The sequence below is a fragment of the Eleutherodactylus coqui genome, chromosome 9 (assembly GCF_035609145.1).
Source record: "Eleutherodactylus coqui strain aEleCoq1 chromosome 9, aEleCoq1.hap1, whole genome shotgun sequence".
Lineage (NCBI taxonomy): Eukaryota > Metazoa > Chordata > Amphibia > Anura > Eleutherodactylidae > Eleutherodactylus > Eleutherodactylus coqui.
This window is the reverse complement of record NC_089845.1, coordinates 101,237,647-101,263,994: the sequence shown is the minus strand read 5'-3', so window position 1 is coordinate 101,263,994 and position 26,348 is coordinate 101,237,647. Positions and strand designations below refer to the sequence as shown.

Genomic DNA, 26,348 nt, shown 5'->3' with positions numbered 1-26,348 from the left:
CTCGCCACAGTGATTAAACTGATAAACAGGATGCAATCAGCATTTCCCACCCTGCAAGATTCAGTTGCAATAAAAACCGGACCAAAACGTGCATGTGGAAAACTGCATGTGTTTTTTGCCATATTTTACTACAAACATAATAAAACACACATGCTTTCACCAATGCACTTTTTGGTGCGGCTTTTAATGCAACCAAACTGCCCGGTGTGAATGGAGCCTTAATACACTATTTCACAATAACTATTAACACTCGGGGAATAGCCCTAAATTGCTGGGCTGTACTTGAGCTTGCAGCTTTAGCCCAGCAACTGTCAGGAAAACCCAAACATGAGCAGCTGCCACCGCTCATGTAATAGTAGCTTGAGAGTCCTTCAGACTATTTCTGTTGGAATACTGCAGCATTTCACATCAAAATCCGCAATGCCAACTGCGGATTTTGATAAAGAATTGAAGACTGATCTAAGACATTGTCATTCCGCTGTGTGAAAGGGCCCTAAGGGTGGTATAACACCAGCATTTCTACCCTGGAAAATGCAGCCGGACTTATCAGCTCAATCACTATGAGGAGTTCTGGAAGCAATCAGTGTTTCTCCTCCTGTGTTTTGCATGTGTAATGGCATCCTAAGGGACTTTTCACATGAGCAAGATTATTCCGCCAAGACGCACCACAAAACTGATGAATTCTGCATTAAAATGTGCAGGTACCCTAGCGGATTTAACTGTAGGTTGCGGTGTGTCTTGTAGGCTAACTCCACCGGCGTGAAAGGTCCCTACGACTGTTATTACACCACAGCGTTTCTCCCTTGCAAAATGCAGGGGGAGAAACGCTGATTGCAGCCGGCACCTGGACTCGCTACAGTCAATGAACCGAGAAGTCCAGGTGCCGGGTGCAGTCTGTGTAGCGCTGCTTGCATTTTTGCAGGGGACAAATGCTCATGTAATAGCAGCCTAGCTGGATAGACTTTGATACTTGAAGTGTGAGTGACTTAGGGTTATACTGTGATGCTGAAGTGTTCCGAGATCTTTGAGTAGTGTAATCATTCAGTGCCTATTATAGTCATATATACTGGTGTCTGTCCCTAAAGCTGTGTGACCATGAAGACAGACTCAGGTGCCCCCCCACACATAAAACACATAGCGAGACACACAAATTGTACTTCATATCAGTTTACTTTGCATTGAGAGAGGCAGAAAGTTGCTCCGCCGGGTAACAAATCTTTGTATGTACAGTTTGTCTTTAGTGTTAGTATAGTGCCCCCCAGTGGTAATGCCCAAAGCTGGAGGGCTGGGGTCAAATGTAACCTCAGCACTAGATGAAATAAAGGTTAATTACACTCCATCTGTAAAACTTCAATATTAAGGTCATAGGTCGTTATATACATGATAATAAACGCAGATTTCTATACTGGGCAGAACATACAGTCATGGCAGCAGATATATAGTATGAACACTAGTGAAGGCTGGCCTCTACCCTCGCATGTATGGAGGCCGCCGAGTGGGATGTGGTGAGATACAGGAGACAATGCAGTGAAGGTATGGCTGTCGTTGGTGCTGGAGAGTGAGGGCATGCACTTGGCTTGATTGCTGGACCCCCATGGTGCACGGTGACCGGACAGACGTAAATAGGCTTGTGGAGAGAAGGGCATGAGGAAGGTCGTGTCGGTGCTAATGGTCTCCTTAGCGCAGAGAAAGGTGAGGGAACAAACACAGAAATGGGGTGTAGTGAACATAGTGGGGGAGGGGGTGGGGGGACTATAGACAAGAAGCCCCACAGTGATGGGAAAGAAGGTTCGAACTCCCACTGGGCCATCACATTCAGGTGGTGGAAGGGGTGCACCTCCCTATCCGGGTCCTTATCCCAGGGCCGATGGTACATCCAGATTCTCTATAAAATGAAAGATGGAGATGATGAGGAGATTGTAATGTTGTGAGGACGATGGAAACGTGAGCAGGACATTATACACTTATAATGCAGCAGTACAGGAGAACAGGCATGCAGCTAAATCCCCGGCCACTTCTAGCACGCCAGTGCAGGATCACCTCCCCGGCCACTTCTGGCACGCCAGTGCAGGATCACCTCCCCGGCCACTTCTGGCACGCCAGTGCAGGATCACCTCCCCGGCCACTTCTAGCACGCCAGTGCAGGATCACCTCCCCGGCCACTTCTGGCACGCCAGTGCAGGATCCCCTTCCTGGCCACTTCTAGCGTCATTACCCTGTATATTAGCACCAGATGCTTATAGTTTCATATGCAGCAGTGTGGAGACGTTGCTTGCATTTCCTGTCCGGAGCTGGTCGTTATATTGCGCCAAAGATTCCAACATCATACCCTCCAAAGTCCTAAAAGTGACCCTCCGATTCTGAACAAAGATGGCCAAAATGCGTCTTTGCCTATTACCTTATGCACTCTGTAAATTAATATGCATCATTATACTAAGACACTACACGCCGCTTTCATTGGTCAGCGCCGCCCCTGAGCAGCATGTAGTGTTTTAAGACTTCCGATGCATACTAAGGCACAGAGTGCATGGGGTAGTCAAAAAAGCAGCGCGGCCTTCATTGTTTGTCCAGGATTTGGGGGGGGGGGGGCTTTAAAGACCCCCATCCAGTTTAATAAATGTATTATGGAATTTTTGCAACTTTCTAACATATTTCTGTTTCATTTTCTCATTTTCAAGATCTCTGCTTGCTGTGGTTTGTTACAATGTATCCGTGCAGGTAAGACTATCAGTGTGGAATCCTTTAAATTAGAAATATTTGGGCTGCAGTGTTTAGCTCACAGAGAATTGTCTGCATTGATACATTGTAACACATTTGCAGAAACATTAGGTCAGAACACGCCTTCAGGATGTCAACTATTAATTCTTTCTTCGTTCACTGACAGCAAGCAGAATTGTTGTTGAAAATTGTGAGAAATTAAAAACAGAAGGTGTATGATAAACGCTTTAGTATAGAAGCCTGGAACGGCCTAATATGTAATATATGCAAGGTTATATGGGTACCTGGATTCTGGGGTGCACAGCTGGTTCTGTGATGGTCAAGGTCTCCACTTTGTGCTGAGGAGTCCAGAAAATGGTGAGCCCAGAATCACAGGACGCACGATCAATGAAACCGGTGGTAGTGGCGCTCAAACCCTACACATAGAACATGCAAAACACACGTGTCACAGGTGAGACAAGATGTTGTGTGCAGGGCAAAACATGCATGAAAGGAGACAAGGAGGAAGGAGGCGGCAGTGCTGTCACCATGTGGGCAGGAGCGGACCCCATTACTCAACATACAGTGAGGTAACTGGTGCGCCAGAGTCTGAAATTCCCACAAGTGGAATGTGCCGTACATAGTAGGCACCCACGACACTTCAGTATTAGGTGCGGCTAGTCAGTTGGACATGGTACAACTATTTGAAGTAGCACTGTGAGAGGACGACTATGGATCTTATGGAGGTTTATAGAAAACGGTCTAATGTAAGAATCCTCCCCCAGAGTATGTAGGTCACTTCGAGGGTACATGTCATTACTACAGATCAGTCTACTCTGCAAGAATCTTGTCCTTACTGGACACTCAGGGAAGTCATGGAGATGATGCAAGACAAAAGAAGCAAAAAGTTGTTTGAAGACAGACAGGAGAGGTATGGGGTGAGCAACGTGGACTTACAGCTGGGGCTTCGGGACATCTTTGGAAGACAAGAATGAAGGTTACACAGTAGGGATGAGGAGGGTCGATGGATAAGTATAGCTAGGAGCATGTGATTTCTGTGTGGCAGAAGACTCGGACCGAAGTTACTGTTCAGTGCAGGAAGGGGTCAGCTTCAGTCCATACAAGAGGAGAAGGAAATAGGTCATCATGGATGACAATAGGCAGCAACAGACTCTCCAGGTCTTCAGGTTTCAGTTATTGGGGTCCAGTTGCCAAATCTTGGGGTGGAGTGTGCAATTAGCGTTCATTGCTGGCGGTGGGTAGGCACTGCTCTGCATTGGCATCCGTTAGTGCGAGGGTTTAGAGTGGGGCGATAGTGTTCTCATGGTCATCTCTCAATATACAAATTACATCCTAAGACCTCAGATAATATTCAGCGGTGTACAATCATAACTTTTTTTTTTCTTTACTGTATTTGGTTAAAATTTCAGGCACGGCTGCTGTGAAGTACAATTAGAAAGAGGCGAGATAATATATATTTATAAAATAAAGTCCATTAAAGCTTCACCACATGCAGAGCAGGAGCAAGGATTCAAGTTCATGGATTTAGGGTGCATATTGCTTTATCTATACAAGGCCAGGTTTGAGGGTCGTTAAAGTGTCCAACCCTCTTCTCGACTCCTGGCTGCAGCTTAGATGTAAGTTTAACAGTGCGCTTGCCAATTCTGTTGCATCGAAAGGTGCGTCTTGAGGGTTGTTGGCATATCTCCTGCCATAGCTGGATGAAGTATAGGAGGAAGACGAGAAATTCATTGTGAAATTGGAATTGCCTGTGGCGTCAAAGCTGCCTCTCCTTGAACCTGGTCTGGACCCTGTTCTAGAACCTGATCGAGAACCTGAGGCAGAACCAGGACCACTGACATTGTAGGGGCTGTAGTAACCTTTGCTTGATTGTGAGGCGGCTTCAAGAAGTCTCAAGCCAGTTCCATCTTCCACCATGCTCTTCTCCATAGCTTCTTTATAGGAAATCTTTAGCTTGGTTTTTGGACAGGTAAGGTATTTGGAGTAAGTGTTGACATCTCGTAGTTTTTGAGCCGTGCGTGAGTCTATGGTTCCCTTATGGAGGGCCTCTTCTAGGCCGACGCGTCCAGGAACTTCAGGCTCTATAAGGCCACCTGTGAGATACTGCACCTCTAAAAATCGTTGCCCAGCTTCATAATAGAGCCAGCCTTTTTTCAAAGCTTGGGCTGCGGACATTTTTGTCTTTGTTCTTGGGTCTTCAAAGCCATTGAATGCTTTCTGGGCTAGGTTAATTCTGTCCACCATTATTTTGTCCACAAGACCTTTGTTGACTGCATCAACGACTGAGAACTTTTCACCTGTGATGGGGTCGATAATTCCTCCAGTGCACGCCTGAGCTTCCAGTAGTCTCTGACCAGTTATGTTGTCTACAAGGTTGCGGTGCATGGCTTCAGTGATGGAGACCTTCTCTAATGTGTCTGTGTCTACTATACCAGCAATAGGACCGGTCTCTTCAGAGGGATCGCTCCAAGAGGACGCTTGATCCCGTCTAGCAGGGCTAGCCGTGTAGGAGGAGGAAGAGCCCACAGAGGAGGATCTTGAACGGAATCCACTCATGTTGCCAGAGAGCATGTCAGCAAACTCTGTAATGGATAAGGTCCCAGCGCGATACTGGTCAAGGGATGATTGGTCAATGAGACCTTTGGAAATGGCATCATCAATATCATACTGTCGTCCGGATCGTCTGTCTGTGATTATTGATTTTACGACTCCATCAGATGAGGAGATGGTGACTTCCTCCCACTCACACTCCTGTTCAGAAAGCTCAATGTAGGTCTGTTGGTCAATAAGTCCTTTGCGATAAGCTTCATACACAGACATTTCCTTTCCAGTTTCTGGATCTACAATGACTACTCTTCTCTTACGGACTGAAGACTTAGATGAAGTCTTTCTTTCTCGCTTCTTTTCTTTCAGAGGTAAGAGACAAAGTCCAGTGTCTGGATCAGTAATACATCTTTCCATTAACTGAAGGTAAGTTAGATTTTCCTCTGTGTTGGGATCGAAGAATCCTTTGGTATCGTCACTTGGATCTGTGAGGATTTCATTCATCTCCTCATCAAACAGACCTCTCTTGTAAGCGGTCTCCACTGGCAGGCGATGGCTTTCTTCTGGATCAATAATACCACCGGTGGCAATCTGGGCTTCCAGCAGACGAATGCCATGGTCTTTTAGGATCAGTCCTTTCTTCATGGCTTGGAAAAGAGAAATGAGTTTTCCTGAGTATGGATCCTTGTAGCCAGTCACTGCTCTTTCTGCTGACAACAACTTATCCTTGAATTCTGTCCCTACGATACCCATTCGCACAGCATCCTCAACGGCTAATTTCAGGCACTTGATAGGATCAATGACATAACCTGTAGCAGCTTGAGCTTCAAGTAACTCGAATGCTGTGCCCGGCCTGATCATGCCTTTCTTCATAGCTTGATAGATGGAGTACCTTTCCTTTGTAGCTTCCACATAGACACCAGCAATACAACTTGTGCCTTCCAAGAACTTTTGTAGGTTTCTTGAGACTTCCTCAATAGATGTTAGACCATCTTGTAACTGCTGAGCGGTCACTGCATCCATAACATTGGATTTGATCAGTTCTTCCATGGAAATCTCCTTTCTTAAACCTTTGAATGTTAATTTCCTCTTGTCTGCAAGTGGCAGCAAGAAAAGATTGCTCCTTTCGTCCCTTCGGCACCTCTTCAGAAGCTGAGAATAGCTGAGCTTCTCATCCGTGGAAGGGTCTACATAACTGCGGACCTCACTTGGCTCTGACAGCATATCAAAAGTCTCTTTATTAAGATAGCCACGTGTATAAGCAGTTTCATTTGGAATGTGGAATCCAAAGCGGGGATCGATGACACCTCCTGTAGCTATCTGGGCATCGAGCAATCTCAAAGCTTGATCAGACGAGATTAGATCTTTCCTCATGGCTTGGAAAATGGAAATCATCTGCTCTGTGTAAGGGTCTCTGTATCCGGTTACGGCTCTTTCCGCAGAGAGAAGTCGGTCGTGAATTTCAGGTCCCACTATTCCTTTTCTTACAGCCTCATCTACAGTCAACAATTCATTCTTCACTGGATCTATCATAAAGCCAGTGGCTGCCTGGGCATCCAACAGCAGGTAAGCCACATCATTAGGTATTAACCCTTTCTTCATTGCCTGGTAAATGCTGATAGTGTCCTTAGATGCTGGCATCTGTAGACCCGCAACACACCCAGTTCCATATAGATATCTCCACACTGTTTCAATTTGGATAATTTCTTGGATGGTCTTGGTTCCTTGCTTAAGCATGGTGTACATTTCCAGAGTTATGAGTTTTGACTGGTACATATCTTCAGCTGTAATGTGTCGGCGGACAAAGTCATAGGAATATAGTTCTTGCTGGCGAATAATTTCAGTTTTCTCAATGATCTCAATGATGATGATAATCATACGCTCCTTGCTCAGTTTACCAGCTTGGAACTCCGCCATCAACCGCTCCCTTTCCTCCTTAGGAAGAAGATCTGAATGCATAAGCTCCCAAATGGTCATGGAAGATCCCTCCAAGCTTCCAGCTGGGATGTCCACCGTTGTCTCTTCAAATACTTTCTTGGTCTCTGTGTCGCTGTAAACTTTAGTAGGTTCATCTGCTGCAGATTTCTCCATTTTCTTCAAGAGAAGTAGCGTCAGACTCGTTTCTGGATCTTTAATGCATCTTTCTTTTAGCTGCAGGTAAGTCAAGTTCTCATGAGTGTTGGGGTCAAAGAACCCTTTTGTGTCATCAGTGGGATCGGATAGGATCTTGTTCATGGCTTCATCAAAGTAACCTCGTTTATAGGCAACCTCCACTGGGACTCTGTGGCTGTGAACAGGGTCAATAATTCCACCGGTGGCGATCTGAGCTTCCAAGATGCGTATTCCATGTTCCCTGAGGATTAAGCCTTTTTGCATAGCTTCGAATACTGAGATGGTGTTTCCAGAGTAAGGGTCTTTGTATCCTGTAACAGCTTTTTCAGCAGATAAAAGTTTCTCATGCAGCTCTGGTCCAACGACTCCTGCTTTCACTGCCTCATTCACATAGAATTTTTGATTCTTTACTGGGTCAATAATAAAACCAGTCGCGGCTTGTGCCTCAAGGAGGACCAAAGCGGTTCCAGGCCTCAGCAGATTCCTCTTCATGGCTTGGTAGATGTTCATTTTTAACTTGTTCTCTTCAATGTAGACTCCGGCTATGCAGTCACTGCCTTGGAGGTATCTCTTGACAGAGTCGGTCTCAGATATCTCCTTTACTGACTTCTTGCCTTCTTTGAGTTGCTCAAACTGGGTTTTATCAATAATCTTGGCCTCCAGAAGTTCATTAGCAGGTACCGGAGCTCGGAGACCGCTGAAGGTTAGACGTTGCTGTCTCTTGGTCTCAGTTTCCTCCACAATAGTGATCATGATTTTGATAATTTTCTCGATGGTGACTTTTCCAGTCTTATACTGACGAAGGAGCTCCCGCCTTTGCTCTTCTGTGAAATATTCAGAATGGATCAATTCCCAGAGTGTAATAGTCCTTCCTTTGAAGCTGCCGACGGGAACTTCAACTGTTGCTTTATCAAAGGCTTCTTTGGCTTGAGAGTCATTGTAAACCTCTTCCAGTTGGGACTGTATGGCTTGTTCGGACAGGGGAAGTAACAAGTGGCCGGTTTTCTTATCCACCTTGCACTTCTTCTGCAGCTGGGCATAGGAGAGGTTTTCTTGGCTGTTTGGATCATAGAAGCCCGTGTTTTCATCTACTGGCTCAGAAAGGATCTTGGTTGTCTCTTCATCCAGATGACCTCTCTTGTAAGCAATCTCAAGTGGGAGACGGTGGCTGTTTACTGGATCTATTATGCCACCTGTTGCCAGTTGTGCATCTAAAAGTCGGATTCCACTGTCTTTTGGTATCAGTCCCTTCTGCAGAGCTTGGAAGAGAGACAGTGTTTGCCCGGTGTAAGGATCCTTGTAGCCCGAGACAGCTTTATCTGCAGACAGCAACTTTTCATGGTATTCTGGACCCACAATTCCAGCTTTTACAGCCTCATCTACCGGAAGTAATTCATTTTTAACAGGGTCAATGAGGAATCCTGTACCAGCTTGAGCTTCGAGCAGGTTGAGAGCCGTGGCAGGCTTCAGAAGGTTTTTCCTTATGGCATTATAGAAGCTTAGTTTCTCGCCAGATTTCTCCACTCGGACTCCAGCTATGGCTGTGCTTCCAGTCAAATATTTTTTTACAGAGTCGACCTCAGAAACTTCCTTTACAGACTTTTTACCTTGATGGAGCTGGTTGAACAGATCGTTATCGATGATCTTACTTTCGACCAGTTCTGCTGCTGGGACGGGATTTCTTAGACCATCGAAGCACATCTGCTGCTTCTTTTCATTTTCTTCTACCACGGTAATGATGATCTTGATGATTTTTTCCACAGTGATTTTGCCCGTTTTGTACTGTCGTAACAATTCCCGTCTTTGCTCTTCCGTGAAATATTCAGAATTGATAATTTCCCAGATAGTGACACTTTTTCCCTGGAATTTTCCAAATGGAACAGAAACTGTGGCTTTCTTGAAGATGTCTTTGGTTTCTGAATCGGTGTAGACAAGTTCTCCTTTTCCAGCTTTGTCGGTCAGTGGCAGAAGACACAACTTAGTCTCTGGGTCTATCACACATCTGTCCATAAGCTGCAGGTAGGTGAGATTTTCTTGGGTGTTAGGGTCAAAGAAGCCTTTGGAGTCATCTGTGGGATCAGATAAGACCTTGTTCATTTCTTCATCGAAGTAGCCTCGTTTATAGGCAGAGTCCAGAGGCAGACGATGACTATTGACTGGGTCTACAATACCTCCGGTGGCAATTTGGGCTTCCAGTAGACGTATTCCATGATCTTTCACGATTAAGTCCTTGTTCATAGCTTGGAAGAGTGAAATTTTCTCTCCAGTATACGGATCCTTGTAACCAGTGATGGCCCTCTCCGCAGACAGCATCTTGTTGTGTATTTCAGGGCCAATGACGTTTTCTTTCACTGCTTCGCTGACTGTTAGCCTCTTGTTTCTCACTGGGTCAATGATGTAGCCAGAGGCAGCCTGGGCTTCCAGCAGGATGAGTGCAGTGCCAGGGGTGACCAGCTTCTTCTTCATGGCATTGTAGATGCTGATCTTTTCATTGCTGGGTTTGAGAAGCAGTCCAGCAATGCTGCTCTTCCCTTGGAGGTATTTTTTGATGTCTTCTCGTTGGGAGACGTCATCTACAGATACCTGCCTATTGGACAGTTTGTCCAGCATCTCTTTGGTCAGTACACCTGCCTCATACAATTTCTTAGCAGATACTTTCTGCCTTAAGCCATCAAATGCATTTTCTTGTTCACCATTTTCAATGGAACAATCAACTGAGTCTCTTCCATTTGGCACGGCTCTGGTCTGGGTTATGATGGTTTCTTTGTGAATTAAGATTTCCTTTGTTTTCTCCAAGGCTATTCTATGTTCTTGTTCCAGCTGTTCTAGTCTTTCCCTCAATTTTCGGTTTTCTTCCTCCAGCAGTTCCTCTTGTTCATGTCGCTTTTTATCCAGCTGCTGCAGTTCTTCTTGTTTCTGACGCACTTTGTCCTCTGCATCGAGCTGCTTCTTAACAGCATCGCCCATGCTAATCTCAAGAAGCCGTTTTTCCTCCTCCAGCTGCTGAAGTTGACGCTCTTTCTCGCTTTTCAAGTTTTGGGCTTTGTTGACCTCTTGTTCAAAAAGCTTCTCTAATTTGGCCTTCTCTTCTTCAATGTACTTTTCTTTTTGGATCAATATTTGCTTCTCGGACAGGAATGTGGTCTGGAGGGTCTGGGTTTCTTGACGTAGCTGTTCCCGTTGAGCTAGCTCCATCTGTGAAAAAACAGATCAAACTAATTAAGTGAAGAACATAAGATACATTAAAGAATGTGGTTACTGAAGTGTAAGAATAGTCATCATAGCAAAAGCAAAAAAGGTAATGGGTCAAAAGGGTTCCCTGCAGCCCATGACCCTCTATGGGCACTAACATCTACCAACAAGCATGAGGAGGCTGACTTGTAACCATTTTGCAGAGTTAAAGATTGTTGTTAGTTTCCCCCTTTAATATTATGGTGTTTGGGGTTCACTCATTCTACAACAATCATGACCTATAATACATAAGATTCAGGAACGCTCAATGAAAACCTGTCAAAAATAGAACCCCCTGAGACCCTAAGAGACCATCTTTTTGCAGCAGGATAGTCTTTGGTCTCAACTGGTGTGGGATTCCTCTATCACACCTGGCCATACACCTTGGTAACTTTAAAAAGATCTGCGGACAATTTAAGATCTAGGAGGTTCCTGATATTGGCTGGAAATTTAAGGATCTTGGATTTTAATCCACCTAGTCCTTTGAGTAGCAGCATCAAAGCTGGCAGTCACTTAATCCCCTGCTCTATCAGTATAGCATGTACCTAGACCTGAGCAGAGCACACACGTTGATTTTGGGCGATTGGTCAGCTTTATGGATACTGCGGCAATGAGAACAATGACTATGGACAGTGCATGGAATGGGCAAAAGCACAAATTAAATGCATCTCTGGATGTATAAGAAAGAAACATGTGAAATGTTCTATAATGAGTGTAAGCAATATAAATAATTAGGTACCTCTTCTGACTTCCTCTGCAGCAGTTCAGCCTCCTTCTTGAGCTTCTCTTTCTCTTTTTCTAGGTCTGCAATGGCATTTCGCAGATCTTCAGCCTCCTTATCGCTTTGCTGTCTCTGTATTTCGAGGGTATGAACCACAGTCATCTTCTCTTTGGTTGTCAGTTCTGTTTGGTGTAACCTCTCACTGATTTCTTCAGCCCGTTTCCTAAACTTTTTGGCATCTTCTTCAGCTTTGGCTTGGGCTTTGCTCATTTCAACCACTTGTAATTTAAGGCGTTCGGCTTCGGCACTTATGTCGAGCTGTCGGCGTCGCTCGGCCTCTAGAGTCTTTTGGAAGCCCTCGGTCTCCTCGGCAAGCTGCTGCTGCATTTGCTCCTTGTCTTCCTGGAGTTTCTTAGCTTGCTCCATGGCCAGTTCCTTCTGTTTCTGCAGCATCTCAGCTTCTGCTTTTAGACGGGTGGCTTCTTGAACGGCTTGCATTTTCTCCTTCAACATCTTTTCAGCTAAGGCTCGCTGTTCATTTAGGTCGTCCTCTGCAATCTTCCTTAAACGTGCAGCCTCCTGGGCCTCAACGCTCAGACGGGCAGCCTCTTCAGCTACTTGTTTCATCTTTTCGGCTTCCTCCAGCAGGAATTTTTGGGTGTTGTCCTTATCTTTTGTTATAAGAATCTTATTTTCTTCTTCGATACGAATCTTCAGTTTCACCAACTCTTCCATCTGTATTTTCACTTTGAATAACTCGTCTTCCACCAGTTTCTTCTGCCTCAGAGACTCGGTCACTTCTTCTTTTAGCCGTCCCAACTCGTCATCTAAAATGGTTTTCTGGTTGTCAGTTTCCTCCAGCTGGAGCTTAACTTTAGTCAGTTCACCTTCTACCTGCTCCTTCTGTCTAAGAGTTTTTTCTGCAAATTTCTTATGTTTCTCCATTTCGGCATCTGCCAGCTGTTTAAGCTTGAGGGCTGCCTGCTCGGCCTGGGCTCTCTTAGCAGCTTCTAGTTCTGCATCTTTACGAATCTTTTCTGCATCTTCCTGAGCTTGGGCCTTAGCTTGGGCTTCATCCTCTGCTTTTTGCTTCAGGCGGTCTGCTTCCTCTGCCTGCTGACGTGAAAGTGCTGCTTCATGTTCAGCCTTTGACTTTGCTCTCTCGGCGTCCTCAAGCGCCCGTTTGGCCTTCTCAGCCTCTTCTTTAAGCTTATCGAGCATGCTCTGCTCTTGGATTCTAGTTTGCATCAATTCCTGCTCTTTCTGCTGTATAACAGCAATATGTGCTTTTTCTTCTGCATCGATTTTGTTCCTGGCGGCTTCTTGAGCAAGCTCTATTTGTTTTTCAGCCTCTTTTTCAGCAAGCTCCTTCTGTTTTCTGGCTTCTTCAGCCTTGGCCTTCAGTTTCTCAACTTCTTCTAGGGCTACTTTCCTCTGTCTTGCTGCCTCCTGTTCTGCAGCAATAATCTTCTTGACCTTGTCTTCAGCTTCTTTTCGCCTCACCTCCTCCTCTAGAGCTAGCTGTCGTTGCATTTCTGCTTCTCGCTCTGCTTTTTCCTTGCTCTTTTGTGTTTCGTCTGCAATGTTTTTCAGTTTTTGAAGTTCTAGTTCCAGGTCGGATTTGCCCACTGAGGCCTTTTCAAAGTTTATTTTCAGGATTCGTATCTCTTCTTCAATGATTCTCCTCTGCTTCACGGTCTCATCCACAATATTCTTTTGCCTTTCCAACTCGCTCTCAGAGGATTGTTTAAGCAGCAGAATTTTCTCTTCGATGTCTTGCTTGTGTTGAGTGGCTTGCTCTTCCAGTAGTTTTCGTTGATAAGCTTCATCTTCGGCTAATCTTCTGAGGCGCTCATTCTCAGCTTCCTTCTCCTTCAAGGCTATCTCAGCTTCTGTCTTTAACCGTGTGGCCTCATTGATGGCGGCCAACTTTTCTTTCAGGATCCTTTCTGCTTCAGCCCTCTGTCGTGTAGCATCTTCTTCTGCTAATTGTCTTTGCTTCTTGGCTTCTTCTGAGAGAGCACGCAACCTGGCAGCTTCTTCTGCAAGCTCTCTCAACTTGTTTGCTTCTTCTTCCAACATCTGCTTAGACTTTTCACTTGCAGAGCGAGAGTCTTCTTCTGTTTTGGTTTTGGCCTTCAAAAGGATCTCCATTTCAGCACGCACCTTGGCAAGTTCTTCCTCCAGTCCTCTTCTTCTCTGGATTGCTTCATTAACTTCATTCTTGAGGCGGAAGAGATCTTCCTCCAGAACCAAACGTTGCTGTTCACCATTATCCACCTCTGCCTTCAGCCGGATCAGCTCTTGTTCAGCAAACAGTTTATGGGAAGCAGTTTGTTCAGCCAGCTTTCTCTGTTTCACCAGTTCTTCCTCGGCTAGTTCCTTCTGGCGCAGAGCAGAATCTTCAGTTTTGGCTCTCTTGCGGGCCTCTCTTTCTGCATCTTCCTTCTGTTTCTCAGCTTCTTCTTGCGCTAGAGTTTTCTTATGGGCTATTTCCTCTGCCTGGAGCCTTAGCCTGAGAGCTTCATTGGCTTTCTGTCTCCATTTTTCTAACTCTCGCTCAGCTTCCTCCTTTGCATTTTCAGCCTCTAACTGCTGCCTCTTTAGACGTTCAGCCTCCTCTTGCAGGTGGGTAACGGTGATATGCTCTTGTTGCAGGGACATTTCCAACTGGGTGGTCTTCTCCAGGAATGACATGCGTTTGCTCTGTAGTGTCGCTTCAGCACTCTGTTGGGCCACATCATGAGCTTGTTTGATCTGTCTCTCTTTCTCTAGTTCTGCTTGTTTCATCCTCCTCTCAGCCTCCTCAGCTTGTAGCCTCAATTTCTCCAGATCATCTAGAGCCCTTTGCTTTTCTCTGGCCGCATCTTTCTCAGCCTGAATCTTGCGCTGTAACTCTTCTTCTGCCTCTCTCTTCTTTTGGGCCTCATCCTTCACCTGTTTTCGCAGACGTTCAGCTTCTTCTTGTGCTAGTTTCTTCTGCCTCTCTGCCTCCTCTGCCCTGGCTCTCAATTCCTTGAGCTCATCTTCGGCACCGAGCTTTTGCTTCTGGCTGGTTTCTAGTTGCAGTCGGATAATCCTGATCTCCTCCTCCACTTTTTTGCGGTTGTACTCGGCCTCTTCAATCAGTTTCACTTTGGTTTTGATCTCTGTTTCAGAGATTTGCTTCATCTGATGCAGCTCCTGCTGAATGTTCTTCTTCTGCTGCTCGGCATCGACAGCAACAACCTCCCTTTTGCTGACTTCTTCTTGCATGTTCAGTCGCAGTTCTAAGGCCTCTTTTTCAGCCAGGGCTTTGGCCTGTGCGTGAGCCTCAGCCAACTGCCTCTGTTTCTCAAGCTGGGCCTCTACCTCTGCCAGCTTCTTCCTTTCTTCCTCTTTCAGCTTCTTAGCCGCTCTCTGAAGGAGGGTGGGGTGGGAACAGAGGGAGGACGGGTGAGGGCAGGTATAGAGGGGTGGAGAGGGACAATGGAGACACAAAAAAGAAAAAGAAAAAAGAAAAATAAAACAGATGGAAAAAATAATTCTATGGTCAAAAACCAAACATAAGTAAGAACAATGGCTGAACACAAAGGGATGAGAGGATGTATGTGGGGTGGCACATGTACCCGACGCCATCTAGGCAGCTAGAAAATATAAAGGTAAAGTAAAATACTCTCCCTGAGTCACAGTCTCTGTACACGAATGGCGGTCGCCACATTATAGAATGGAGATAGAGGGAAGACCTTTAAACCAGGGTTTTGTATACTGGTCCCAAGAATGGAAATATATGTATTATACTATGTACTAGAAATAGGTGCTGTGCACTGTATACTGGTCATTTAAAATCGGGATATATGCATTATATTATAGTAGGTACTAGAATGGGGCACTGTGCATTGTATACTCGAACTCTGAATGGGGATATATGCATCATGCTAATGGTCTGCGGCACTGTGTATTGTATACTAGTCATCTGAATGGGACTATATATGACAATGGGGCACCGTGTGTATGAGGCATGCTGCGATTCCCTGTCTCTATATTACCAGAGTAGGGTGTTGTACATTGTGACTAGGTCCGTGCTCTAGTGGCTTTAGACATTGTACAAATCTGGTGCCTACAGATCGCAGTGACCTGGGGAATGGACTGTTCCCAGACCAGGTCCATATACAGAGCAAAGCAGGATACTCTGCCATTAACTGACAGCACGGTATATGACGGGCATCATATTCTTTAGGTTGGGTGCAGTCTTTTTGCAGCAGTTCTTCACCCATCCTCAGCAAGAATTGGCAGAAATTTGCACAGTCACATGAGCTTTATAAATGTATGGTTCAATATTAGTCCAGTCCGAAACACCATAATCGTGCGCTGAACCTGGTGCTGCCTTATCCAGGATACTAATGAACGGACTTCTATTTAGAGTGGGGTATGCCAGGGTACCTGGTGTGGCACCAGTATGACAAGTACTGGGTACAATGTCAGGATCATACCTCCTCTTCCTCCAGACGACGCAGCGTCTCGGTGATGAATTTGATATACTGACTGGTCAATGTGGTGAGTTCACTGTACTTGGTCCGAAGCTCCACATACTGCAAGAAAGTAAGAGAGATGATCAGGCCCCACATCACATGCCAAGCAGGATGGCAATGATCATGAGAAGGTGCCAAGATGCCCTCACCTCCTGGATGATGTTGTCAGATGTAGACTGCACTTTTGGCTTCTTGACAGGTGATGCAACTGGCTCCAACTGAGCTTTGTATGTCACTAACTGGAGCTCAAAGTCCTAGAAGAGTGGATAGATTCAGCAGTAGTAGGAACCAAATTACCATTACAGTTCCCATCACCAATAAATACTGAGTCACACACAGAATTACTCCATCTAATCAATGGAGTCATTGCATTCATACATTATTTATCTTGTACGGATCCTGAGTCCCATTCTGTATTATACTGCAGAGCTGCACTCAGCTTTCGCTATATAATCAAGGAGTAATGTATATTGGTGGTGGCTGTGGCATGCGAGTGTATTCCTCTCACCTTGATGGCATCGATATACTGCTTGGCGTACTTCTGGCATTCGTCAACTTTCACGCGGTTTTTCTCACTTTCCTCCAGCAGTTTCTGTGAACATGGGATAGACGTTTTATTAATGACCCTCTGTATAAAGTCAGTTCATGATAGGTGACCTCCCTCATCTATTATAAAGGATCGCTCCAGACAAATTATGAACTAAGGCCAGTATGATATTGGGGCAGGAACAGCTAATATTTTCCCTTCCATATCCGCCTGTTGGGTGGAGTTATTCTTGTTGCGTTGTATGTGGCCCCATCCCCAATCCGATTACACAGCTCCTGTTCCTGGGATCCCTACCTTTTCCTCCTGTAGTTGCTCCTTGACAGTTCTGCTGTCGGTGATGGGCACAGACTGGATCTTCTCCTGGCGCTGCTTAGCATCCTGTATCCATCGGATGAGCCACTCATAGCTCTCTCGGTAGTAGCGGAGCTGTTTGCCCAGCTGCTCCAGTTCTCGCTGCCTCAAGTCTATCTGCAGGACAATGGCCTGCCAGCGCTCCAGCAGCTGCTGCACTTTCTCCCGGTATCTCTCCAGGTCCACGTCCCGTTCGCTGTGAGCTCGCAGCATCTTCTCACTCACCTCTCGAGCCTTGCCGAGATCATTCTCCAGACCGTTGAAGAGGGGCTGGTGACCCTCCACCTGCCCACGCATCCGCTGCAACAAACACAGAAACAGCGCGTAAGAAGACCGGCGAATTTAATACTGTGCGGGCCCCGCACCCCTCACGCCCCAATACTGTGCGGTCCTCGCACCCCTCACGCCCCAATACTGTGCGGTCCTCGCACCCCTCACGCCCCAATACTGTGCGGTCCTCGCACCCCTCACGCCCCAATACTGTGCGGGCCCCGCATCCCTCACGCCCCAATACTGTGCGGGCCCCGCATCCCTCACGCCCCAATACTGTGCGGGCCCCGCATCCCTCACGCCCCAATACTGTGCGGGCCTCGCATCCCTCACGCCCCAATACTGTGCGGGCCTCGCATCCCTCACGCCCCAATACTGTGCGGTCCTCGCATCCCTCACGCCCCAATACTGTGCGGTCCTCGCATCCCTCACGCCCCAATACTGTGCGGTCCTCGCATCCCTCACGCCCCAATACTGTGCGGTCCTCGCATCCCCCACGCCCCAATACTGTGCGGTCCTCGTATCCCCCACGCCCCAATACTGTGCGGTCCTCGCATCCCCCACGCCCCAATACTGTGCGGTCCTCGCATCCCCCACGCCCCAATACTGTGCGGTCCTCGCATCCCCCACGCCCCAATACTGTGCGGTCCTCGCATCCCTCACGCCCCAATACTGTGCGGTCCTCGCATCCCCCACGCCCCAATAATGTGCGGTCCTCGCATCCCCCACGCCCCAATACTGTGCGGTCCTCGCATCCCCCACGCCCCAATACTGTGCGGTCCTCGCATCCCCCACGCCCCAATACTGTGCGGTCCTCGCATCCCCCACGCCCCAATACTGTGCGGTCCTCGCATCCCCCACGCCCCAATACTGTGCGGTCTTTACATCCCTCACACCCCAATACTGTGCGGTCTTTATATCCCTCACACCCCAATACTGTGCGGTCTTTACATCCCTCACACCCCAATACTGTGCGGTCTTTATATCCCTCACACCCCAATACTGTGCGGTCTTTATATCCCTCACGCCCCAATACTGTGCGGTCTTTACATCCCTCACGCCCCAATACTGTGCGGTCTTTACATCCCTCACTCCCCAATACTGTGCGGTCTTTACATCCCTCACGCCCCAATACTGTGCGGTCTTTACATCCCTCACGCCCCAATACTGTGCGGTCTTTACATCCCTCACACCCCAATACTGTGCGGTCTTTACATCCCTCACACCCCAATACTGTGCGGTCTTTACATCCCTCACACCCCAATACTGTGCGGTCTTTACATCCCTCACACCCCAATACTGTGCGGTCTTTACATCCCTCACACCCCAATACTGTGCGGTCTTTACATCCCTCACACCCCAATACTGTGCGGTCTTTACATCCCTCACACCCCAATACTGTGCGGTCTTTATATCCCTCACACCCCAATACTGTGCGGTCTTTATATCCCTCACACCCCAATACTGTGCGGTCTTTACATCCCTCACACCCCAATACTGTGCAGTTTTTACATCCAACGCTGCACTCACACCCAAATACTGCAGCCTGATACTCCAATATTGTGCATTAAGTACATCAAAAACTGCCTGTACCCCACTTCTACTTTCATCCTCAGCCCAAGTTGACCCCATATTCTGTGCACTGTCTGCCCAACGTAGGTAGCCTAATGTATCTAAAGATGATCCTGGAGCTTGCAATTTTTTTCTGGTACCCGCTTAAAAACTCTGTGGCTCTAGCAGCCATCTTTACCTTCAGGTCAGTCTTGCTGTTCTCCAGCTCCTTTATGTCAGCAGGTACAGTGTGAACGTCCTTCAGCTGATCTTCATAAGTTTTTACTACTTCCTCAGCTCCATGTGTGTTTCGAATCACCAGATTTATGGTCTTCAGCCTGGAAATCACAGAGTTAATTAGTTAAACCTGTTAGATCCACCATCATCTCAGTTCATGTAAGCTCAGACCCATTGTACTGTAGAGCACAGGGGTACTTACTTATCCAGGTAGATAGAGGACAGGCTGTAGACTTGGCCCATCTTTTGTTGGGTTATGTCATGTTCAGACCTCAGGACGGGTGCGGACGCCCCCAGATCAGGCTGGGCCAGAATCTTCTGGGTCTTCTCGCTCACCTTGTCCAGGTTCTTCTGAATTGTCTCCAGTTCAAAATGAATTTGCTAAGGAAATTATAAGAGAGAGTAAAGAACAGAAGGATGGAAAAACCACAGATCTGATCCTTACTATAAGGTGGCCATACATCTCAGCTAGCCGGCTGCCGAATGCTCGTTTGGCTGATAACTACTCTTTCTGATTCTCCATCCACAAGCAGGCTCGGACAATCACACATGCATTGGGGAGAAGGAAGCATCTCCCATGAGAACAAAGGATTTGAAATTTTGAAATACAGCAGCCCGAGTCTACTTTCTTCCCCAATATCTGCCGTTGCAGGAGAATTCTGACACCCCACACACATCAGTCTACTGGACCCACTGAAATTGGCAGGTTTGACCAATATCCAATTAATGTACATGGTTACCTTAACAGCAGTCACCCTATGGATCCCTTCTCAGTCACACAATGGAAGCCCTCTACTGTAAGAGAGGTCATATTATGCAGCCCAGAGTTCTGTACGGTAAAGGCAGTCACACTATGGATCCTGGAATTCTCCATGGTAAGAGCCGTCAAAATAACATACACTCTATGGAGTCCACAGCTCTACTGTAAGAACGGTCACACTATGGAGCTCTCTACTGTAAGAACAGTCACAATATGAATTGTGCAGCTCTCTACGTTAACAGCATTTACATTATGAATCCAGGAGCTTTCTACTGTAAGTGTAGTCACAATTATGGAGCTCTCTACAGTAAGAAAGGTGACACCAGTGAGGTCAGGGCTCTCTACATTAACAGCATTCACAGAGCCCAGAGCTCTCTACGGTAAGAGGGGTTACAGTACAGAGTTGGGTCATTCATCCAGGGATTAATTACATTCACGTTGGGTTCTAGCTGCGGGTTAATGGCTGCACCCCCGTGAACGCCCCACCTGCTGGTCCCCAATCCTCTGACTACAGTCTTTGATGGGATCTTTGTCCAAAGGACTGCGGATCTTGCTGATGGTGCGAGCTTCACAGCCTTCAAGCTGCAGCTGGATGTTCTTCAGCTGGGAGATGTAGTTCTTACAAGTGCTCTCATCTTGCTCTCCTGCAAGGACATCATCAAGTTCACCATGAGAATGACAGAAGTCACCACATTTCCTAGTGGCGTTCTCCTAGTTTCTCCTCTAGATTACCTCTTTCTAGGCTGCGCAGTAAAATCTCATACTTCTGGTTGCAGGCATTATACTCTTTCTCGACGTTCATGCGGTCGTCCGGGTGGAAGTTTTGTGAGTCTTGGCTGTCCCGCATGAAATTTTGGTAATGGATCTCCAGGTTCCTGAGGATCAGCTTGTACTCCTCTGAGGTCATGCTGCGGAACTGGAGAGACACAGTATATCAGTACGTATAGAGGGGGGTAATAATGGGACGGTCATAAGTGTAAAAAAATAACATATGCCCCAAAAAGTCTCCGCCACAGCCTGACAAATGGAGTAAAAGAGGTTGCAGACACCTGCTTGGTTGTGCTAATTAAACCCCAAACTGAAGCTTGCAGGCCACACATGCAAAAATGATGGCTATATATATTATATATATATATATATATAAAAATAAAATGTTTCCCCGAAAATAAGACAGGGTCTCAAATTAATTTTTGCTCCAAAATATTTCTTTTTTACATGTATAGCTGCCTGTACATTATTTAAAAATAACGCTAGTGCTTACTTTCAGTGTAGGTTTTATTTTCAGGGAAATAGGGTAGATATATAAATATGTAGCACGCGGGTGTCATTGGTTGGTATACAATTAGACAGCGTGACGACTGACCGTGACGAGATTCCAGGACTGGATGAGCTGAATGTCACGCAGCAGATACTGGAAGGACAGCAGGCTTTTCAGGTCAATGTGCAGGCGCTGCCACAGGGTAAGCAGGTTTTGGTGACCGACCTCCAGTCTGTTGGAAGAGGCAACAGAATTAGCACATACAACAGCGAAGAACATCCCAGGCATAAGGAGAGAAAAAGCAGCCTCACCTGCTGACAGCGTCCAGTGCCTCTTTGTTGGGTGGCGGGACGATGAAGCAGACTGATGGCACCACAGCTTCGCTCCCTGCAGAGTTCAGCACCTTCCACTTGTATGGCTGAGAGTTGTTGACCAGCCGACACTCATCCCCCTTATGTATAGTGATCTGGAAGGAGACCATTCAGTTAGTCATGTATCTAAGCTGAGTATTCTGCTACACCCCCTGGATCTGAACATAGCAGCTGCACAACCCTCTCTTTCTGTGCTGGTGGTTTGTGACAATGTATCAGTCTGGAGCCTTGTAGGTTTAGACTGGATACGATGCAATAATGTGACTGTCACCTTTTAATTCATTATTTTGCCCTTTGAGGACGTGAAGCCCGATGCACCACATTATAAGGCTACGATCAGGACACGACCCCTCAATAGGGCCGTACAATCCTGCAGAGCATCCTCCGCTCCATGTATCCTCCATAATGGTGTTGGCTGTCCGATGTTCCTGGTACACCATCTTCACACCTGACTGTAGTGTTCTGGAGTTAAACAGCAGAGATAACCGTTCTGCTCTCCGATATCACAATGTAGACTAGGTTGTGTAGGATATGTATCAGAGTATAAGTAGGTCTCCTATATTAGCACCCAGATACACACTGTAAATGTCTGCCCCTTATCTACAGCAAATAACTTCAGCACTCTGCATATATTCATATGGGTTAGAGATCTGCTTCCTGATACAGTGTTCCAAATCCCCTGCTCAGAGTTACATTGCAACATTCTGCCTGACTTCACCCACCACTGGACGGGGATCCGGGTATACAAATTTATACAGCAAACACTAGGGGGAGCTCACTATATGCAGATATATACATCCACTACTAGGTGGGGCTCAGTGTATACAGATTTATACAGCCACCACCATGGGGAGCTCCCCGTATACAGATATATACAGCCTTCACTTGGGGAGCTCACCGTATACACATATATACAGCCTTCACTTCGGGGGAGATCTTTGTATACAGATCTATACTGCAACCACTAGGGGAAGCTCACTGTATACAGATTTATCCAACCACCACTAGGGGGAGCTCACTGTATACAGCTTTATCCAACTACCACTAGAGGGAGCTCACTGTATACAGATTTATATAACCACCACTATAGGGAGCTCACTGTATACAGATTTATACAACCACCACTATAGGCAGCTCACTGTATACAGCTTTATCCAACTACCACTAGAGGGAGCTCACTGTATACAGATTTATATAACCACCACTATAGGGAGCTCACTGTATACAGATTTATACAACCACCACTATAGGGAGCTCACTGTATATAGATTTATACAACCCTTATAAAAGAGGGAGCTCACTGAATGCAGATTTAAACAACCACCACTATAGGGAGCTCATTGTATGCAGATTTATACAACCAGCACTAGAGGGAGCTTATTGTATACAGATTTATAATGCCACCACTAGGGGGAGCTCACTGTATACAGATTTATACTGCCACCACTAAGGGGAGCCCACTGTACACAGATTTATACAGCCACTAAGGAGAGATCTCTGTATACAGTGTTATTATTGGAGCTCCATTTTAAAAGAAACAACAGAATGTTATCATGTGACTGTATACAGGGGATGTGGAAACTTGTACCTGACACCAGACTTTAATAAAGTTACATCTATCCTCACTGTGCTGTCCCAAGCCCGCATGTCGCTACTCATGGTGAGTGCACACTCTGTGCTGTCACTTATATGACAATATATACACTTGATGCGAGACCTCCTTATTTATCCGCATATCTTACACATCCACATTGCCTCCACTGCTTTATAAGGACATCATGAAGGGTACCGAGGGTCTCACCTACGCTGTTTGCATGGGCAGGAAAACTGCAGCCCCATCTACAAAGTCACACACCCAAAATGGTGGTGGTAATACAACCCTGCTCACTGGGCACTGAAGTGAAGTTGGTAGAGCATTGTCAGTTGGGGTAGACAGGGGCCCTTACTGTGACTGCAAACATGGGCCCTCATTAACCTCGAACCATCCCTGTTCTTACCTCCATCTGCTTGTAGTCACACACGGCCTGGACAGGTTGTTGCCCTTTGGGAGGATTGGCTGGACTACGAGGTTTCAGCTGTATTATGGTTTTTGCCCGCTTGGCGAGGCCTGTGATTTGGCCTTTGTACTCCGTCAGTTGCTCCTTTTCATCCTGTGGGAGACACTTGTAATCAGAGCAGTTCCCAAGGCTTGTAGCAATGTGTATGACGAGTGGTCACCCAGAATCTATCTGACCAGGCACCGATGTTACATGGTATCCATCAACAGGCCTACTCACGGCGGGAGGACACTGAGGAAGGGGTCTATATACTCAATACTGTACATTTAGCTGGATATCACACTACACATATACAGGGCTAGCAGAATAAGGCTCCCCTAACTAAGAGGCCTCTGGAGGGCGTTCTGCTGCTCCAAATGAGATGACTTCTGATGATGTGCTTCACATTTCTGAAAAAAACATTTTTAGTAAAAAAAAGTCGCCAATAGGTGGCGCTGTAGCTACACAAATCACACTACAAATGTTCAATTTGTCCTGCTTGGTTCAATATGTCCTGATGTAGGTCTGCCACTGCAGACCTGGTCCACTTCAGCGCGACCTATTAGCAACTTTTTAACTAAATTTTATTTATATTTTCCATAAATGGTTAGCGCATCGCCTTAAGTTGCCATTGTTCAAATTTCATCTGATTTGGAGCAACAGAACGCCTGCCAGAGGCCTCCGAGTTGGGGGAAGTTTAATTTGGTTAACTCTATAAACACACACAAGACAAGGTATTCTGTATGAGGAGGATGATGACCCTGCACTCACCATGCTGTCCTGCACCAGATCCTCCAGCCTGGTCACAGTGACTGAGCGGTCGCACGTGTACTTCCTGCGCATGTTGTCCTGAACCTTCTTGAGATGCTCCTCGGCTTCCTTTACATCTGCAAAGAACTGTTACGGGAGAAGGATAGAACTTGAGGAGCTGTTTTCACGACATAGTAGGAAGCAGAACACGTTCTCCTACCCCTTGTAGTCATACCTGGAAGTAAGCAGTGTTCTCCTTGAGATGAGCCTCAATACAGCAGCATAGCTGAAGCATCCAACTCCACTCGGTCTGCAGAGCTGCCTGGAAAGCCTGCAAAAGAGAAGCGGATAAATTAGTGCCTGGCCCTATAGTGTTCTTGGGGTCTGCAGGGTCCAGGAGACCTTTACTCACCTCCACTGTAGATTTACCAGGGTGGTCTTCACGGAGGAGTCTGTCACCATTGCTCTGAATTTCCTTTATCTTCTTTTCCTTCAGCTCAAGCTCCCGCATCAACCCCTAAATAAAAATAAGTAGATAAGAGGTGGGATGACCCCGGTTTTATATTCTGAGTCCACTGAACCTGGGCTTCATCCCCCTGATGACCTTCCTCAAATCTCCACTCCTCATTCAGTTGACATCATCTCCCCACCCCACATAGGATCCTATCTAGTCTTCCATTCCCTACCCATCTTTAGGTTCCCTCTTCAATCTCCTCAGTGTACTTGGATGTGATTGATGTCCCTTATAACCTTCCTTACATGTGACCTCTTCTCTGCTCCCCGCATCTAATCTACTTTCTAATCCCTCTCTATATCTATTCTCCAATGAGTGCCCCTATAAGGGCCTATTCACACTGGCATACACAAGTTGCACCCAAGCTGCTTGGGTGCAACTCTCACTGGACAGCACATGGGCACCTTGTCCATCTGCTCTCCGATCACCGCAGGCAGTGGATACTGCAAGTCAGATTTTCTTTCACGATATGGACCAGAATAGGATGCGCTGTGATTTTTTTTTCACATGGAGCATTGGTAAAAAAAGCTTGCATGAATAGTTTAACTGGCTATAATGGGTCTGTGTGCTGTCCATGAAATAAGCAGACAGCACACAGATGAGAAATATGCCCATGTGAATGGACCCCGATAGGTTCCCTTTCCAAGATTCATGATGTCCCCTGAAGTCCCTTTCCAAGATTCATGATGTCCCCTGAAGTCCCACAATCTCCTCTCACCCATGGTCCAATCTCCCCTGTAGCCCAGCAGTCTCCTCTACCCTGTAAGTCCTGCTGTCTCGTTCTCCACCATGGCCTCCCAACCTGACCTCTATGGTTCCATTGTTCCATCTCCTCTATACCTAGAACTCCCTCATCCCTTCTTATTTGATGCCCCCACACATCTGACCCCTGCTCACCGAGTAGTTGTCCTTTTTGTTTGTCATGTTGGTATTCCGCTCACTCCAGTCAAAGTTAACTTCTTCCTCTTCTTTATCGTTTAGCCACATGAGCTCTTTGGTTGCAGCAGCCACAAACGCGTAGAGGCTTTCCAGGTGACGCAGTCGGGCCTTAGAGGAGTTCTGGAGGACAAAAATAAAAAAAGATGATCAACCGTAAATACGATGACATTGCAGGCGAAGGTGAGCAGTAACCCTTAGCTCATGCCCCCCTAGAGAACATCAAACACAGCGCATGGATGACAGGAGCGACTTACCAGCAGCTTGGCATATTGTAAGTCCAGTTTTCCCAGATATTCCTGATAGGTTCCTCGACTCCCTGACATCTGAGCCTGAAAACAGAGAAAGCGGTTACCTATAAATAATGATGGCATTCGAGGGGTAAAAAGGCGAGGAGAGAAAACGTTTTCTGGAAATCCGCAGCAGTGCTCCGGTCAGAAGCGCATAATGTTTCCCCAGAGACATACGAAAACATGGGAGGTGGGGACATGTCAGTTATGAGTAGCGGGCCATACCTCGTCAGCTCGCGCTCGTTCAATCTTCGATCGGAACTCGTTGATAGACTGATGTAGACCGCGGTGGCTGCCCAGTTGTGACTCCACGCTGGGGAGGTCGGAGCCCCACTCTGCTGCATTAATACGTTTCTGGTTCTCCTCTACCCAGCCCAGCAGATCCTGGAGGTAGCGCTGCGTGACTTCATCGACTTCAGGGCGGTTGGCGTGCTGGGTCACGTGAGTCACTTGGGTGATGACTTGAGTGGCTCCTGACTTTATACGCAGGTTGTACTCTGTACGTATGGCGACCAGACGCTCATGGAGGCGGTAAACTCTATTAACACAAAGAATGAAATCCGATATAACCTGGACTCCATCACATCACTGGCGCCATTTTCTGACACACGATGCCACTTTTGTGACATCTCTTAGGTTT

At 46.6% G+C, this 26,348-nt stretch overlaps 1 protein-coding gene across 17 annotated transcripts in view; it reads right to left on the bottom strand.

Moving 5' to 3' along the window:
- Nucleotides 1-1,151: 1,151 nt before the first annotated feature.
- PLEC (plectin) overlaps nucleotides 1,152-26,348 on the bottom strand; it is a 151,165-nt gene continuing 125,968 nt past the window's right edge. For 16 of the 17 annotated variants that reach the window (XM_066578167.1, XM_066578170.1, XM_066578155.1 and 13 more), the window contains 21 exons: nucleotides 25,934-26,246; nucleotides 25,676-25,750; nucleotides 25,380-25,541; nucleotides 24,381-24,485; nucleotides 24,204-24,299; nucleotides 23,990-24,115; nucleotides 23,180-23,332; nucleotides 21,123-21,277; nucleotides 20,917-21,043; nucleotides 20,286-20,469; nucleotides 20,040-20,197; nucleotides 18,996-19,174; nucleotides 18,756-18,894; nucleotides 16,679-17,035; nucleotides 16,346-16,429; nucleotides 15,987-16,091; nucleotides 15,799-15,897; nucleotides 11,345-14,725; nucleotides 3,655-10,569; nucleotides 3,003-3,134; nucleotides 1,152-1,885 (listed from right to left, as the gene is read on the bottom strand). In XM_066578167.1, coding sequence (XP_066434264.1) covers nucleotides 4,264-10,569; nucleotides 11,345-14,725; nucleotides 15,799-15,897; nucleotides 15,987-16,091; nucleotides 16,346-16,429; nucleotides 16,679-17,035; nucleotides 18,756-18,894; nucleotides 18,996-19,174; nucleotides 20,040-20,197; nucleotides 20,286-20,469; nucleotides 20,917-21,043; nucleotides 21,123-21,277; nucleotides 23,180-23,332; nucleotides 23,990-24,115; nucleotides 24,204-24,299; nucleotides 24,381-24,485; nucleotides 25,380-25,541; nucleotides 25,676-25,750; nucleotides 25,934-26,246 — 12,304 coding nt within the window. In that variant the 3' untranslated portion in view covers nucleotides 1,152-1,885; nucleotides 3,003-3,134; nucleotides 3,655-4,263. The remainder of the gene's footprint in view (nucleotides 1,886-3,002; nucleotides 3,135-3,654; nucleotides 10,570-11,344; nucleotides 14,726-15,798; nucleotides 15,898-15,986; nucleotides 16,092-16,345; nucleotides 16,430-16,678; nucleotides 17,036-18,755; nucleotides 18,895-18,995; nucleotides 19,175-20,039; nucleotides 20,198-20,285; nucleotides 20,470-20,916; nucleotides 21,044-21,122; nucleotides 21,278-23,179; nucleotides 23,333-23,989; nucleotides 24,116-24,203; nucleotides 24,300-24,380; nucleotides 24,486-25,379; nucleotides 25,542-25,675; nucleotides 25,751-25,933; nucleotides 26,247-26,348) is intronic. The other variant, XM_066578157.1, reaches the window with a different exon arrangement.